General features: G+C 36.8%; 1 protein-coding gene across 30 annotated transcripts in view; it reads right to left on the minus strand.

Annotated features, from left to right (window-relative positions):
* The window catches only part of nrxn1 (neurexin 1), a 258531-nt gene that overhangs the window by 85328 nt on the left and 154815 nt on the right, over nucleotides 1-18388 (minus strand). For all 30 annotated transcript variants that reach the window (XM_023327268.1, XM_023327262.1, XM_023327252.1 and 27 more), the window contains one exon: nucleotides 10035-10216. In XM_023327268.1, the coding sequence (XP_023183036.1) occupies nucleotides 10035-10216 (182 nt within the window). The remainder of the gene's footprint in view (nucleotides 1-10034; nucleotides 10217-18388) is intronic.

The following is an 18388-nucleotide window of genomic DNA, read 5'->3' on the forward strand; positions in this document are numbered from 1 at the left end:
TCTAATTCTGGAACATGACACCTAGGCACTTCAGTTACTACTGAGAAAATAACATCTTTCTACACTTTGCATTTTCCCATATCTAAATTGGGTATAACTAATCAGCTTATGGAGCTATAGACCCATATTTATGTATTTTTACATAGACTACTGCCAGTGAAATCTGCTTTGAATTTCTAAAGATCAAAGATGTTGGTGCCCCCAGATTGCAGAGAAAAAAATTCCATCTGTGGAGAACTGATGGTATTTTGACCCATGAAAGAAAAGATTGAAAAAAAGCCACCTGCTACACAGCTGGCCTTACAAAACATGGGTCAGGGATGAAACAGAAGGTAGAACTCATCCTCTCTTCTCATCCTCATCCCCTTTAAGGAATGTGACTAATATAATAATATTGTGCGAATAATTCTTCTAATGTAAATATATTGACTAAATTGCATTTGAAACTCACTATTACTTATCTATACCTGCCTATTAATAAAGGAATGGGGGACACAGCTGCTTACACCAAGCGTTCATTCAGTGACAGGTGGGGCAGACCCTGGAAAGGTTGCCAGTCAATCATGGAGCAACACAGAAACACGCACACAAAAAATAAATAAATAAAAATAAAACTCACACACACAGGGGAAGGATGGGGTTGAAATTCAACCTAGGAGCTTGTTCTGGAAAGGCCTTTTATTGCACATTGGACAAATTGTTAATATATACAGTATATATATATATATATATATATATATATATATATATATATGCATTATAGAAACACTTCATTTCCTCAGCAATAGCAGCTTTAAAAAATAAAAATTAGGGAGCATGAAAAGAACCTCCAAAGCTGTGCAGATCTTTTACATCATGAAGCCCCCAAACAAAAGGAAACTTTCATCAACATAACGATAAAGAGATGGTGTCTTAACCTCATAATATCACGTCAATTTTTGTCAAAACCTAAGGTTTTTAATAGCTGGAAACATGAACAATGATTAATTTTCCCACTGCAATACACTTAAATGTCTCATAAATAGTTTTATCAAGAATGAGCCATTATGTTTGTGATCAAGAGGCATATTTTACTTATTTTATATTGTGTACACATTTGCGGACATGAACAAGATGATTAACATTAGTCTGTATCATCACGTAAGTGCAGAAGACTCACGCTCTATAAAATTAATTTAAAAATCTGCCTGAAGAAAGAATTAAAAGTTTGAAGGGAAATTCACAATATTATTCACACACACACACACACATATATATATATATATATATATATATATATATATATATATATATATATATATATATATATATATATATGTATATGTGTGTGTGGGGGGGGAGGGGGGGGGTGTAATGCCAATGTAGACTTGACCTGTAGGCTACTTGCCACTTTGTTTTTAGTGTCTCCTGCTCCAGTTTTCTGTTTCTCCTCCTGTTCTATCTGCTTCTCCTGTCCCTGCGCATCCATCTCTTCATCCTCCTCTTCACTCCTACTCTGACTAGCATTATGCCGTCCCTCTTCTACAACTCCACAACCGCAAGTGACACTGTCCTTGTCTGCTACTTTACAACGATAAACTTTATAGCACTCCTGCAAAGAATACATAGTGTTAGAGAACAGCTATGATATAAATGTCTACTTATCAAAGGATCTTAACACTGGAAGAGAATTACTGACTGTATTGTTTTTAAGCTGGTAAAAAAGCTATATTAATGAAACAACAGTGCAAGACAGTCTGTATATGAAGATACCTTTTCACTTTAAAAACATTTTAAAACATTTTCCTACTGTTTTATTTTTGCACTGAAGAAGCATGTTCCTTTTTCTGGTCAGTCAGTAATGACTGATTTTAATTTATCAACAGATTAACAGTTTATGCAGGTATACTATAATTTTGCTGATAGGCTGGCCTTAATGTTCTGTGTGCCTTAAGAATATATATGTATATATAAAAATAAAAAAAACACAAACACACCATATTCCAAGTGTGGAATAATACAGCCAGGTAGGCAGTGTTTGCTAACTTGCTGTAGTCCTGCTGTTTGGTCCCATGTTGTCTCTGACCTCCGCAACATAAAATCTCTCTTAATTCGCCATGTTTGGCTGCATCCTGCACTAACTCTTCCTTCCCTCTCTGATGATTTGTTTTCTTGCCGCCTGCTTCTGAAAGGTGGGGGGAGAGGGGACATCTGGGCTGCACATTTACTGTGGCATGTAATGTCTTTTATTAATATATCGTGCTTTTTCAGTGTTTCAATTTGAAGTGTGTCAAAAAGGGGATGGAGCTGGTGTTTATGATTGGTTTACTTACACACACTTTGATAATCTGCAAACATACGTACATGGGGCGGTGCACCAGGATGAGGGGAAGTAAAGTCAGAGTGGAGCATGAGCAAAGAGCAAGTATTGAGTGTGTTAGATTTAAACGTACACATGACAAACTATTGTCTTTTTCACATGGATTTGCTTGCTCTCATTAATCTCACTGCATGATCAGGTAGAGGGCACAAATAAAACGCCATAATTATCAGCAGCACAATATATAGGAACCAGACTGAATCTGTATATCTGATTAGCAAATCACTTTTCCTATTGAGCAAAATAATAGGAAAAGTGAGAATGTTTAACCACCTCTCTCCCCTATGGGTGTGATGTACATAATCTGGGAGGTTAATGACTCTGTGTCAGAACATTGGTAATGATTTTCAGACAGCTCAGGCCTTACATTTTCTATATGTTGTTCTCAACCACACTGCAGTCTGTTTATATGACAAGCCAAGCCTACCTGGCTACAGCACATAATATGGACATGTACATGAACAGACAGAGCACAGTCAATCACTACGAGCCTAATGTGTGCCTGTTGATGAAGAATAGGAAGACTTTCAGTGTCAGATCATTTTTTGTTTCTGGAATTACTGGTTTGCACACAATTTTCTAGGAATCAACAGATTTCTCGTTGTAATCTGTTGATGACAATGACAAATAAATCTTATCTTATCTTATCTATCTTATCTTATCTCTATTTTGTTACAGTAAGATGACATAACTTGTTTTGAATCTGCAACAACACACTGATTTAGAAACAATATTTCCCTCTGTTACAATTGTTCTAATAGTTTGAGGAATACCTCCTTAGCTCTGGATCAGAAGCTTTCTCTTAAACAAAACAATAACTAATAATTTTCACTATATCATTGATTTGCATCTGGTGAGTTTTTGGCTAAAGAAATGAAAATGACGTAAAAACAGCTTTGAACTGTTCCCATCTGCTGCATTTAATGGCTGTGTTTCCATATGCTTGTTTTTATTGCAATCTACTTTCTGAATGTGGTTCAGAAAACAAAAAATCTAAGTGTTTAAAATTTTAGCATAACATTTTACATTTCTTAATTTTAGCAGCATTGTGAAGGAGTGGAAACCAATTTCTCTTCACTTTCTGCTACTTTTTTCCACTTTGTGTTGAGTTTTCAACAACTTGAATGCAGGTGTGATTTTATATTTTCCAATTGGCAATAATATGCTCTCACAACTTTCAAATCTGCTTAAAATGCATATCATCGCCATGATACTGAGTCCAGTGCTGTACTGGGATAGTTACTATGGCAACAGCAGTATATGTGATGTGAGGAAAAGATACAGATGGCAATTGTTCACATACAGCAGAAATACCCCAAAAAACAATTGAAACATCAGAAATCCTGTTGGAAATCACTAATTCTAAATAGAATTAAGTTTCAGACTAAGTTTTTAACACTCATCACTGTGACTTAACTACATGGTGATTTGCACAAGAGTTGATCCTTTGGGCATTGCATGCAAGTCTGTTCCTTGTCTGTGAGCAGTGCGAACAAGATAGGTAATTAGTGACCTTAACAGGGGTAGAGGATTAGAATGAAATATCCTCCCTGAGCATGTGCTTTAATAAGAGTATTGGGGATAGCGTGACACTGGTTGTCTTTTGAGACCTGCAGTACCTCTCCTAGGTAACAACCTAGCACAACGTAGACTGTGCTGTATTTACTCAATGAAGCACATGGCTGAGAATAGGTTTCTGTACATTAGGTGAACGATAAAAGTATGACATTTCTTACTTGACAGCTGAGATGTTCAAAGTATGACTGTGGTCTTCTATTTTCTCGAGCCATTTTACATGATTAATAGGGTAGAAAGCAAGAGTTGAAACTGCAATTAAAGGTGTCTTCCATCTGAGGAAGACACTCCTTTCTGGTAGTCAGCTAAAGGGAGACCAAAGGGAGCAATGTACCACCAAGTCATTATTTTCTCCACTATCCTTTCTACTGTATGGAATAAATTAACTTCACAGCGCTGCTGTCTTAGCTAGTGTCCCTTCATTGCTTGTTTTTTTTAAAGGAATGCACATAATTAGGGGTAAGGAAGGAAGAAAAGGCTCAGAATTGTCTCCTTCCCCCATACAAAGTTTGAGTGCCAGCACAAAATAAGCGCAGTAGCTCCCTTGGGGCCCTGCTTGAGACTAAGCAGTGTCTCTGATAGTCAGAATCACTGACGCTCATTGACAACAAGAAATGATGAAAACAACTGTAATAATAAATGACCCTTGAAAAATGTAAAGATTGGCGTGCCTTGGTGGCGTAGGGGAAAGTGCAACCCATGTTTGGAGGCCTTGAGTCCTCGACATGGCCGTCGCGGGTTTGACTCCCGGACCCAACGATATTTGCTGCATGTCTTCCCCCATCTCTTTCCCCCTTTCCTGTCAGCCTACTTTCATATAAGGGACACTGGAGCCCACAAAAGACCCCCTGGAGGGGTAAAAAAAAAAAGTAAAGATAGGTTTCCAAGGGCTAAGGCTGCATTGTTGTATTGTGAACGTTGATATACTCGAGCAGTATGAAGGTACATGTCAAAAAGTTAGCAAGTAATAAAAAAAATCCAAGTTATTGTCTTCAAAAAGTGAAATATATATATAGAAGAGATTTTATTACAGGTAGTAGGTATTACCAACCCCAAATTTAATTTCTCAGAAAAGTATGTTTCATAAACCCAATTAAAAATATAGATTTTTAATACTGAAATGTCACCCTACTTAGAAGTACGTCTAAGTGCTGTGTTGTAAATGTAGTCATTATTTATTCGGGACTCCTTTTGCATGAATTACTGCATCAGTCCGACATGGCAGGGAGGCAATCAGTCTGCAACTCTGCTGAGGTGTTAAAGAAGCCGCTGTAATAACAGCCCTCAGTTCATCTGCACTGCTGGGTCTCATGTTGTTCATCTTTCTATTAACAATTAACCAAAGTTTTTCAATGGGGTTCAGGTCAGGCCAGTTTGGTGGCCAATCAAACACATATTGATACTTTAAGCAGTGTGGATGGAAAACTAAGTTAGAATCCATGTAGATCTTGTCAACAAAGGGAGTCATAAAATTATCCAAAGCTTTCTCGTATATTGTTGAACTTACTTGAGGAAATGCTGTGGTGCAACACCAGCAGATGACATGACTATGAAATCATCTCTGAATGTGAAAACTTCACAATGGTAATCAACTTGACTTTTCTGCCTCTCATTTTTCTTCCATACTATGTCACTTTGAGATAGAAATTAAATGCAAAATTTCCAAAGAGGACTTCAGATCACTGAGCAGCAGTCCAGTCCTTTTTCTCCTTGCTCCTAGGATGTGTATGATGTATGTTGATGCCCAGACTCCAGCCACAGTCCTCACCTTGTGAATTTCCCCCAAACTCTTAAATGGGTTTTGCTTCGCAATCTTTTTAAAAACAGTGGTTATTCTTCCTGCTTATACACTTTTTTTCTTCCGCTTAACTTTCCTCCATCAGCCATCTGTAAACCAGGTCTTCAGGTCAGCTCTTTAAACTGGCTGTAGTTGAAGTACCTTCTAACAATCTACTGTCAAGTCCACAGTTTTCCTCATGACTGTGTCAGCTTTAGCATGGCCATAGCACAAACTTACTATATTTTTTTAATTAGACTTATGTAGTACTCTACTAAAAAAAAAAATGAAAAAACAAAAAAATTAATTAGCTGTAAGACATATTCATTAGATTTAAGACAAATAAATGCACACTTTAAGCGTAATAAATCTAAATAATGCATGAGTTTCACATTTTCAATTTACTTTAATGAATTAACCTTTCAATGATATTGCAATTTATTGAGATGCACTTGTATTTAGTGGAATTTAACAGTCTTGAAGTGTTTTAGCATGCTTAATGAAGTAGGATATGCCACACATCGTAAAAAGTCCTCTACTTTATCTCATGGATTTCTCTGAACTGACACACCAAGGATCATTACATCCATAATTTCATATTTTGCAATACTGTCACTGGAAATATTTTCCCGGGGTTGATGTTCAGGTCTAGTGCAATTAATTATGTATATATATACTTCACTTTGGCATGCTATGAAGAACAGACCAGGATTATAACCAAGTGGGACATAGATACTAGAAACCTCATGAATATGTTTCACCTTAGATAAACCTGTATAATAATGTGGAAAATCAACCTAATTGGAAAAACCACAGGAAGATTATTGTGAACCTAGTTCTTTTCTTGGCATGTGTGCTACAGTAATAAGCCTGAGAATTGTTACACATTTGATGCTTGGCTGACTTCACAGTTATTGTCTTTGTCTGCTGTTGGAAAAGGAAGGTGTAGGGGAAGAATCACCACATCTTTGTGGTATGTTTAAATCATAGTCTCCTCATATTACACAGAAGATTTCCACCTAAAAATGTGAGCTGGGATGGCGTCCTTCAAGCCCCGCTGGCTTTCTTGTCATTGGAAATGGGAGTGGGAGATTAGGCAGGGCATAGGGGGAGGGAAATGTAGAAGATTGAGCAAGAGAAGGGGGTAAATACTAAATTCTTGTTTAATCCCATCTCAAGCAGCTGGATATACTCCTTCTAAGATTTTTCTAACCAATGCTGAGGTGACTGAAAGGAATGGGATGAAAATGAATGAGAATCAGCTTTAAACATGTATTAGCTGTAGAGTGCGCTACTTCAGAAATTATTTTATACAGGTCCATTAATGGAAATCAATTGTTAATACATTTAAATTACTGGGATCCCAGAATAGTTTTATGGCAAATTAGGCCACACAGTCAATGTATTGTTATTAGTTTATACCACTAATGGTACGTTTTGCTGGAAATGATTTTTTTAGGTGACTACTGGTGTGAAGTGCTGCTTTTCTTCCATAAGAAACACATCAAAGTGGCAATTTTGCACAGCTCATTGCATTTAATAGAGTGCAATAAAAAACGTCCTTTCTTGTGTAATTAATGAGGAGATTACAGAAGCGAAAAAAATATTTCTGGAGGGTGTGTATCATAAGTATTGCAGTTTCATAAAATTTTGAGACTCAATTCTCTGCAATTTTTTCAAGCATTAGTTACGCAAAAGTTAGAAAATCCCAGGTAAGAAGTTCATTGTAACATTATCATTATTAATTTGATGTAATGTCATTTCAGATTTTTAGGCTAAACTTACATTTTAAAAATGCATTCTTAAGCAGCATCACAATTCCGAATAATGAATGCTGTTTATTTCTTTTTCTAATAACCTCTCACAGACAACTAAATCAATCAATAGACCTTTAAATGCACCTACCCTCTCCCACACTCTTCTTTTAAAATTATTTTTCTCCTGATTGTTTTCTTATTTTCTAATAAAATTCAACATTGCACAAAGCCCTTGGATTAATGTGCAAATATAAATAAATAAAAAGATGCATTCAGAGTGACTGCTGATGCAAGAGGAAAGAGGATTCTCACAACCCACTGCCCCTGCTATAAGAACATGCCTTATCAACATTTTTTCCGTGTAAAATGTCAATGGCGCGCTATTTATTTTATCAACAAGGCTATGTGTACATTTGCCTTAAGTTGCATGATCTTTCTACCGTGTTATAAATATGCAGAAAAGCTCCCTAGCTTCTTCTTTCTTTGCAGTTCTTGTGCCTGACCTATAACATTTGTTGTGAGAAAACAGTGAATCATACATAAGATGCTATAAAAATCATTTTGCAAACCTTACAAAACAATCTATTTGTCTACACATTTAACAGCTATGCATTGCAATGACCAATGAAAAATAAAACCCTGTTCAGTAATTTAAAAAAAGAAAACCTGGCTTAACTCTGCAAATCTTTCAAGAAAACATTTCTCATTCAGCACATTAAAGCAGTCCACAAGGGAAATCTCTTATGTTCCATCTTTGTTTCGGGTATTTTCTAAGCAGGTGGAATGAAGCCCAGAAAGCAGCAGCATGCATAAGGTTGGTAAATGAGAATTTGCACATCTGTATAAACACGTCTGTCCTTTTACGACCAGACTGCAATCTTTGTTGTTATGAAGATCTTGTGTGCTCCCATTTTAGTTAAGTCATAAATCATATGCATCAAATAGGTTTCATACACTGTAGGTTTAAAAATTACTTGGCTATTAAGCCAAGACGGGGGCAGAGAAGTGTTTGAAGAAGACATGTATCACAGCTGGTCTGTTTTCTCAGGAAAGGTCTGCTTACATTGCTACATCTCAAGGTGTGGGCAGCTGAATTATGCTACAAAACTTCAAGACACGTTTAGTATTTGTACGTGTTCTGGCCTGAAGCCTGTGTTCACTGTGTGTTTGAGTGTTCTTGTATTCTCCAGGCTATCACATTTTACTGTCAGTTATTAGGTGTTGCAGACAGAGGCAGGTCATGGGGCAGCTTGCAGAATTATGTTCTGGTCACAGAAGCAATTCCTGAAACCTGTCCCTTATGACAGCACAATTTCTCCTAGTTTCTGATGCACAAAGGCAAAAGCCATTACAGATAAGCAAGAAAAAAACATTGAGAAGCAACTACCAAATAAGCAAATTCAGATGTTTCAGTCACTTAATATAATATTAAACAGCTAGGCATACAGACTGCTTCTGCAAACAGTGAAATATTGGGTCACTGTCAGCAGTTCACTGAATATAAGTACGACAGTCGGGAGCCCACTGTGCATTAAGTCTAATCGTAAAATGCTCTCTGCATACAATAACTGATACACATCGACTTAGCAACAAAGTGAAAGCAACAGGAAACAATAACATTTTAACCTCAGAGTGGTAAGCCAACTAAAATCACAGACACCACATGTAGAGACACATAGTGTGCAAAAATCACAAACTATTTGAATAGTTAATAGCAGTAGTTCTAGTGTAGGCCTGAAATTAGCTCAAGAAAAACTTAGAGAGTTTCATGACTAAGCAGTTGCATCCTAACCTTACATAAAATGGTGCAATAAAATCCAGAGAATGAAAACTGCTGTATGTGCAGCATGCAGAGCCATTTAAAAAAAAAAGTAATTCCAGCTGCATAGGAGCAGTTTGTGAATGGTGCATTTTAGTTCCATCATGATTGCACTCCAATGCACAAACCAAGGTTAATACAGACATATATGAGCAAATTTGGTTTGGAGGAACTTGACTGGTCAAAACAAAGCCTTGACCTGAATCTGATGGTGTACCATTAAGGTGAAGTACAAGGTGACTGCGACCCAGGGCTTTTTGTCCAAAATCAAAAATTGAAATCAGAAATATTCTTTAAAAAGAAAGTCCTAAGTGTAATGGCCTGCCTTGACAGAAGAGCTGAAGCAATTTAAGTTGCAAAGTGTGAGCCCCTCAGTCTATGCAATGAAGTTATAGAATGTCTGTAAAGTTCTTATGTATGGCAAGGCAAGTTTATAAATATTGTCGGCAACATAAAGTTATTATTTGCATGCTACAATGATCCAATGAAAAATTTAACTTTTTTCCATTTTTCATTGTGACAAGCTTAATTTTCAAGTTTATCAAAAAATTTTAGCAGAATCCATGTGTTAACACTGTCATAATCAGATGTGGTTTAATCTGATGTGACTGACCACAACTAAATAGTGAGCCTTGATTTTGGATCCTGACCAGACCACGGATATATGTACCAACATTTACTTCCAGCAGAAAAAGAAAAAGTAATTTTGCACCTTAAAGCATCCGAATGAATGAAATTCTGACTTACAATGTGGAGCTTCAAGAAGTCTCCGAGTCCAGAGGAGCTATCCACCCTCACCAAGACAGCATCCTTCAGGTGTGTGCTGAACCCAATGGCGAGTCGGTCCGCCCTTGTGCTGGGTCGGTCATTTGGTGGCCATGTGTAGGTGATCAGTCCACCATCTCGGCCAAATATGTATGTTGTTCCCGCTGCAAGATAAAAGACGGGGGGGGAGCAAACATTTTAATAACTGAAACAACGACTGCACACCCAGCGGGCTCTGCCGGCTGTCAACACAAAACCATTATTAACATAGCAAAGCCGGCCTCAACTCCATGTGCGCGGAGAACCGTCAGTCTGAGCGTTTTATTGTGCTGAGTAATGACTTTGCAGAGCACCGAGCAACATATCACTCTTGAACCGCTCTCAGCTCCATCTGAGAGTTTAAGTACACTCATGTCAATTCATGAGTAGAAGAAAATCCAGCTAAAAATGTGTGAAACGCAGGTAGAGGTGCCGCTTACCTCATAATGCCAGGCAATTACTCAGCTTTACAGCCGCTGCCTGTTTCACCTCTACACTGATGAGACACGAGCAAGCACTTGCAAATTTTTAGTTGTGTCCCAAGTGTCTGGGAGACCAGCATACCAAATGGGCACCTCCTCATCTCTTGTGCTTCATTAGCGATCTCAAAGAACACAGCGGCATTATTGACTGAGAGGGCCAATTATGCCCTGCTTGTATCCTCCACACCAGCTATTTCCTGTCTCGCTGAATCATGTCAATGTCCTAAGCTCCTCTACGAAAGGTTAAAGCATGACCTGGTAGATGGGAGAGTGGTTCTAATAACCCAGCTATTAAGTGAGAAAGCACTTCTTCAGAGTGAGACAGTGACCCCAGTCAAGACGATGCCAAAAAACACGCAGCCAAATTCATCTTTTACAGCGGTGTCATGTTTCATGTTTAAGGATCATGATTGTGTTTTACTCCATTTTTGCTTTGTGGCTGTGAGAAAAAGTGTGTCCGTGTGTGCACAAATGAGAATGAAGGGATCCGAGATTGGGAAATGAACGCCTGTGAGAAAGGTTGAAAATGAATGCAGCTGTCAGATTAGCATAAAAACAGCCATCTTCATGAAAAATTAGACAAGTTGTGCTGGTGTGATGTATGTCTACATGTGGGTTAGAGCCAGAGTGAAAAACTGCGAGACAGTAAGACTATGTTAATATTCATAGAAGTAAGAAGTTAAACAGCCTTTGCTGGAGTAATAGATTATAAATCATCTTGACTGTAATTTCAATATTTTCTTGTAAACTGATTCACAAGGATATAAAATTATCAATACAATTTATTTATATGCTTCTGCATCTTTTTCTAAGAGTTTCCACAGAGCGCAACTCTGGTTTGGAGCTTTTTTTCATTTTCACTCCATTATTTCTCTTATTTGATTAAACAGACACTCTTTCCCATAAGCTACAAAGAACAGCATAATTGAATAACATTAATGTGATCATGAAATGAACTTAAGACATTCAGATCTATGACAGGATTTTGTGTTTTTCATAAAGCATAACTCAAATTTCTAAAACCCTATTGATGATAATACTGTAAGCACTTTTGTTCTCCTAACGGATATGGCTCTAAGGAGCTTGATGACATCAACAGAGGAAAAATACATTATGCTTGCTATATTTGCAAGACAGGCATCATTTCTTTTTCATGAAGTCTGGCGGCTAAAGCTGAAAACTCTTCTTGTTTCACTAATGCAGATCTGATGTTGGACCCATCCCAGAGCGATCTCCAATTCATGCAGCCAGCGCTGGACTGTTGTCACTATCTCTTAAATTTCCCCCAAGCCGTCTAACACTTGCTCTGTGCTCCGGCTCATTATAATTAAGTGCTTTTGGACTATGTCAGCTTTGGACTATGTCAGCGATGGAAATCACTGCACCCTTAAGCGTCTATTTCCTGCTCAGTCTATTCATATGCTTTGACACCCACTTTATCCTACTGACATCCTATTTACTGTTAGTAGACACTATAAAGTAGTGATTACCCATTTCAATGGACCTTAGTAGAGATCATTATAGTAAATAGGTTAATTGCAAGATGCTCATGTCAAGGCCCAGCAGGTCAAGAGGATTGAAGCTAACTACTAAACGTTTCCAAAACTGGTTCACTAAGTGCAAATAATAGGGCTGCCAATATGTGGTAAAACTGCACAAAATCCAGGAAAGCCCAAGACTAATAGTGAGTGTTGGGGATTAAGCTACATGGAGAAACATTGCTAATGCACACCTACACATACATGCAGTGGCATGAAATCACTGCACTCTCCTATGTGACTTCACTGCTGCAGAGTAATTATACTCTGGCTGCATTTTTGTTATTTGCATCGTCTCCTGGGACACTTGGCTTGATATGGATCTGTTGTAGTCATTAGATACAGAAGCATCCTGGAAATTCTTGCCTGTTTATTTACCACTATAATTTAAAGAGAGTTTCAGTTTATTCCCCATTCGCCACCTAATTATGAAAAATTAGACGGGTAAATAATAATTAGCAAAACAATAATCTACAGGCAACAGTAAATAATATAAAATAGTGTCATTTGACATAACTATCTCCACAATGCATAATCTATGTAATTGAATTTTTTTACATTTTCTGACATATTTTCCACCCCTTAGATTCATAAAAATGCCTTGCAAAATTGCAAATGCATTTTATTTAACGTATTTATTAAATATATTTATAGTGAAAATATATTGATGCATAGTTTTCAAGATTTTCCCTGTGCCTTCTCCCTTTGTGGATCTCTGCAGCTGCTCCAGAGCTACATGAGCCTCATGAAGGCTGCTGCTATGAATAATGCCGCCTATTCTGGCTTGTCGATTTAGGTGGACTCTTACGTCTTGGTAGGTTTGCACTTGTGGTGTAGTATTTCCATTTTTATAAGAGAGTTTGATCTGTGCTGTGCCAAATGTTCAGATCTCAGAGTATTGTTTTATAACCCAATATTGCTTTACTTCTCCACAATCTTTTCTGATCCCTGTCGGTTGGATTTTCTTGGCCCTAGTTATGCGGTTTTATTCACTAATGTCCTCAGATACCTTCAGAATATATACATGTAGCTGGTATTTATACTGACATTAAGTAATAAACATATTGGCCCTTCTGACTAATTCTGTGAATTTATACTGACATTAGTGCACTAGGATACAAGTCTGAGATTGAACGAATACCAAATTTTCAGATTTTAATTTGTAAAAATAAATGCATCATGCAACATTTATTACACTTACAATAGTGTGTCCCTTTATGCTGGTCTGTTAGAGCAAATCTCAGTAAAACATGTATGTGTTTGTATTGCAAAGAAATGTGAATCGTGAGCTCAAGGTTTGTATTTTCACAGAAAAGCTACAGGGGAGAGAAGCCATGACTGAATGCATTGGAAGGTGTTACCGATTTTAGATTCTGCCTTCGGGATGAACTCCTTAACTACAAGCCTACCCTGTTAAAGGATAATGAATTAATCTGTCCTCATGTTGGACTACACTGAGATCTGGCCACTCACTGCTGTGTCAGTTCACATCAAAGAAGACAAACATTGGCAGATCAAACACTCTGCTTTCATTAAAAATGTAGCACTATCCTAGGAGTTTTCATGCATTTGGCCTAAGAGGTGTGTGGGATATTAGTTCTGCGGAGAAGCAAACATGGACTGCTTGTTTGAGCGCTCTTGGTGTTTGCTTTATATTGTTTAAATCTATTTATGGTGGAAGCAAATAGACTAGACATGATATGAATTATATAATTAACTAGGTGTGAGAAACACACATGCAGAATCCATGCCATAATGCAGCTATGGGAGGAGGAGAATACAAAACGAGTGTATTTGACAGCGTCTCTCATGGCAGTGTCAGGCTTGCAGACTGTCTTTCCTCTAACCTCCAGAAAAGCCATCACAATGCGCTTCATATTACCACTTCTGCCGAGAAACTATGGAGGAATCCAATCATAATTACATAGTTGTGATGGAAATGTGAAAAGGAGAGATGACATTATAGATCTGTTTTCTGACAGCACCTAACACTTGCGTCGTCTTTCTATCTGCTGCCACAGATTCCCGTAATGACTGGCTGTGCAAAAATAGATCATCCGAGATGTGGAATATAGGATTGCTTTTTGAAATTAATTTTTGATCATTTCCACGAGTCTCTTGAGGGAAATCTCGTAGATGAAAGACTATAGATAACTGCCTTTCAAAGCTGTTTTTCAGCTGTCTCCGTTTTCATGTTATGATTAACTTTTTGTTGGATATCTTTACATGGAAAGAGCCTTAGTAAAACAAATTCAGAAATCAAACCCACCTATAACAGCACAAATTTAACACAAATTAAGATGTGTTAAATTACCTTGGATTCTTATTTTGTAATAAAATGTCCTGAGTTTAAATGTTAACTTGGATTATTTGTCTTGTTTTTAAATTAAACTTCAAGATAATTTATGCCAAAATGTTGTAGGAAATGCTTAAGTGTTGAATGTTAAAGCCAGATGTTAAAACAAAAACTGTGCTGAGTTTAACAGCTAAGTGTCAGACTCATCCTGGATGTTGTTCCAAGTGTATGTGGAGGGGTTTGGTAAAACAATGCAAATCTTCCATTAATCCTGTTTCATTAAGTCTCTAGGAAGTCTAAGAATAACAGTTGTGCATCCCTAAACCATGTCAAAGGATAAAACTATTTTAAGAGTAACATGATTTAAAATTATATTGGGCCTATGTGCCCCAGAGGGATGTATACAATTAAAAGAGGCTTAAGATATCTATTGGATTTCCATTTCAGTTTTCTGAGAAATCATTAGCACGATTTATGAGTTCACTATTGTCCTATCACACACCATCGTTATCTGGTAAAGGAGCTGTTTCCGATCAATGTTCCTTAAGATTTACAGCCACAAGGAAAAAAAAAACAACTAAATCATGAGCTACTGTAATTAATGATTTTATTTTTTTTTTTTTGACTAAAGCATATTCCTTTTTTTTTTTATACATTTACTTTTTTATGCCAGCAGTTGAGGTTACTGCTAAATAGGAAAACTTTTAGAAGACATGGCAACTTAATTACAGGTTTTGGACATAAATCATAAAATATGGAGACAGCAGAATATGTTTTTCTCAACAGCTATATAGGATAAATAAATGGTATCTAATAACCCTCAACCTCTTAATATATATATATATATATATATATATATATATATACTACATAACTATAAACCCATCTTTCTGACTGTCTGTCTGTTAAGCTGTGGTGTTTAAATAATGCTCATTAGGTACCAAGATTGCCAAAGTCTACTTAGAAAGTATTCCTCACACTATTAGACAATCTAAGCATCTGATGCAAGGCAGCATGGATCCATTCTTTCATGTTGCTTGCATCAGACTGACCGTGACTGTCTGAATGTTTTGGTTACTATCACATCTCATACAACAATGTTGTTCCAGTCTGGTACATCAGTGAATGTGCAAATTGTAGCTTCAGTTTCCTATTCCTAGCTGATACAAGTTGCATGTGCTGTGGTCTTTAGCTGCCGTTACCAGTCTGCTCCAATTCCCAAATTGTTGTTCTGAAATGGTATTCATACCTTGGATGTAATGAGGGATTTTTTTTAGCTACTGTTGCCTTTCAGCTGTCTGCCCATTTTGCTATGACCTCTGACATCAACAATGCATTTTCATCCACACAGCAGCTGATTACTAGATATTTTCTGTTTCTCTGACCCTTCTGTGTAAACACCAGAAGTGGTCGTGGGTGAATATCTTAGTATGCAGTATTCAGAGAGTATATATCATTTATAGTTTGCTAAATAAAATGTTCTCTAGTTAAGGAGTCATATCATAATTATTTCCAACATAATAACTACTGTTTAGTTTAAATGTATGGAGAGTCATATAAAATCCAATTAGCATAGAAGCAGAAACAAATTCTGTATTCTTTTCCTTTCATTTACCTTTTTTATTTATTTTTTTGTCGCTCTCTGTTTGAATTAATACATACTTTTGCACTGTATGTTAAGTGTTTTATTAATTGAAACAATGTACAGGACTTTAACTGCAGCACATGTGCAGATTTACAGCTACAAAGTGTTATTTCCTATTGTCAGTTCAGCTGCAGCAGTTACTGTCACAAACAAAGCTTAGCTTACCATTATTTTCACTCTGTTTTCTTATTATTCACCCAGAGTTGCTGATGTAAATCTGACCCCCCCCACCCTTGCTTGTACAGAGGATGCCTCCCTGGATTTTCCCAAACTAAAAGCATTGCATTCTGCTGTCAGCGCACGGTGGAGCTTTGTGTTGGCAAGGTGACATTTCTGTCAACGTTTTTCTTGTCTCTGCGTGTGTGGTGTTCTTGCAACATGCTGTGAACTTTACTGCTCTAAAGTAGCAGGACAGAAGCCATGAAATTACAGTGTTTTTTTTTCTTCTTTCACCCAACAATCCACAAAAAACAGTACTCTGTGATGCTCTGCAACCACATTTCTGGGTTACTTTACAAAAAAAAAAAAAAAAAAAAAAAAAAAAAAAATATATATATATATATATATATATATATATATATATATATGCACATGCACAGATCCCAGACTTACCAATCCATTTGTGAATATGTAGGGCAATTTGACTTTGATGTAATTCCCTCAAGCAAGAAAAAATAGCTTATTTCTTCCACTCTAGGCATGACCACATGTGACTGTACCATGAAAAAGGAATGCTCCAATTTATGTAGTATCCACTATGTCCTTGAAGCTCAATTCTACTTCCATTTAGCTCCTAAGCTCACAAAAATGAATTCATTTGGTAAAATACAGATTTAGCTCGATGCACTTTTGGAACTTTAGCATAAGAACTGATTTTTCCACATGATTGTTAATTGATCAATTAGGATGAGCTTTGTGATGTAGTACATATTGATTTAAGGTGTGGTGAAATCTATTTGTGAAAATACACCAATCAATCAGTCAGGGATAGGCTAATTTCACCATGATATGCTGTGATCTGTAGTCAACAGGTCAAATAAAAAAGAATGAAAATGATTTTCTCTTTTCTTGAATTGCATCAAATCAACAACAAAAAAATGCAAAGAAAACCCAACTTTTGTTCTATGTTCATACCAACCACCAATACTTTGATAGAGCTTTTTTGAGTTCAATATAAATCAGATAGAATAGAGTAGAATAGAATAGAATAGAAACAACCTTTAATCTCCTGCAAGGGGGAAATTGTAGTATAACAGGATATTTAGAAATGATCTACATACAGTATATGCACAGGTCATATGACTTGGGCATATATAGGGATATTCTTCATTTCTTTATTTTCTGCTAGATTCAAAACTACTAACTATCAAGGAACCTGCAGCACGTTTCACTTTTTCTGTGATAAGGAACTTAAGAAAAAAACGAAAGAACTTTTACAAAATCAATATCTGCAGGTCAGACCTCAAAGTAAAACTTAAGATGGTATCGGCCAAGAAATCCCAGATCAGTGCATCTCTGTGATTTATAAAAAAACTATGCACTGTATTTGCCAGTGACAGAAAAAAGGGCACTCTTCATATTTAGAAAGCCAAATTTAAGATTCATGAGTCAAAGAAGTTAAATGTTCAAATTATTGGATTGAAAAAGTTCCTTTGTTATCCTGTATGTCATTGTGGCTCTGTGTTTTTATTCAAACAATACTTTGTAAGATGCAGTATGGCTTGAATCTTCTAATTTATTAAAATTTCTGTCACCTTCAATTGAGCCTGGTATGATGTGGTCTTTGTTAGTCTTTGTCAGGAGAGCAAGCGCTAACAAAGAGGTTTTTTGCCCTAAACTGACCTCTTTCTTTCCAGCCTAGGTGAAGGACAGTTTTGTGTAACAGGAAGTACAGTGAAGCTTCAGTGTTTCTTTGAGAAACAATTTTATTGTGTGTTGTAGGAAATAATTGCAGTTAATATTTAATTTACCTGTGGAAATGGTTGTTTGTCTCTGGTTTCTGTTTTAAGAGATTCTAGTTATTTTTATAGCAACACTAAATAAAGATAAATTCAACTGCGTGGATCACCATTCTTGGATCTTGTTTCATAGAAGAAATAGATGAAAGGGGAGGTGTACCACAGGAGCAGAGAACAGTGAATACCATTAGATTCCAGTGGCAACCCCCCAATCCAATCTCTATTTTTATATCGGTTCATTGTTCCATTGTGGTACAGTGAGGTGCTTTCAACAATTTTTACCTGGCTGTGCAGCGTTGATTGTGGGGGGGATTAGGGGAGGAAGCTATTCTCAACCTCCTGTTCTGTATGAGAAGCCCTTTGGGAGACTAAAAAGAC

Source organism: Xiphophorus maculatus, chromosome 22 (assembly GCF_002775205.1).
Source record: "Xiphophorus maculatus strain JP 163 A chromosome 22, X_maculatus-5.0-male, whole genome shotgun sequence".
Classification (NCBI taxonomy): Eukaryota; Metazoa; Chordata; class Actinopteri; order Cyprinodontiformes; family Poeciliidae; genus Xiphophorus; species Xiphophorus maculatus.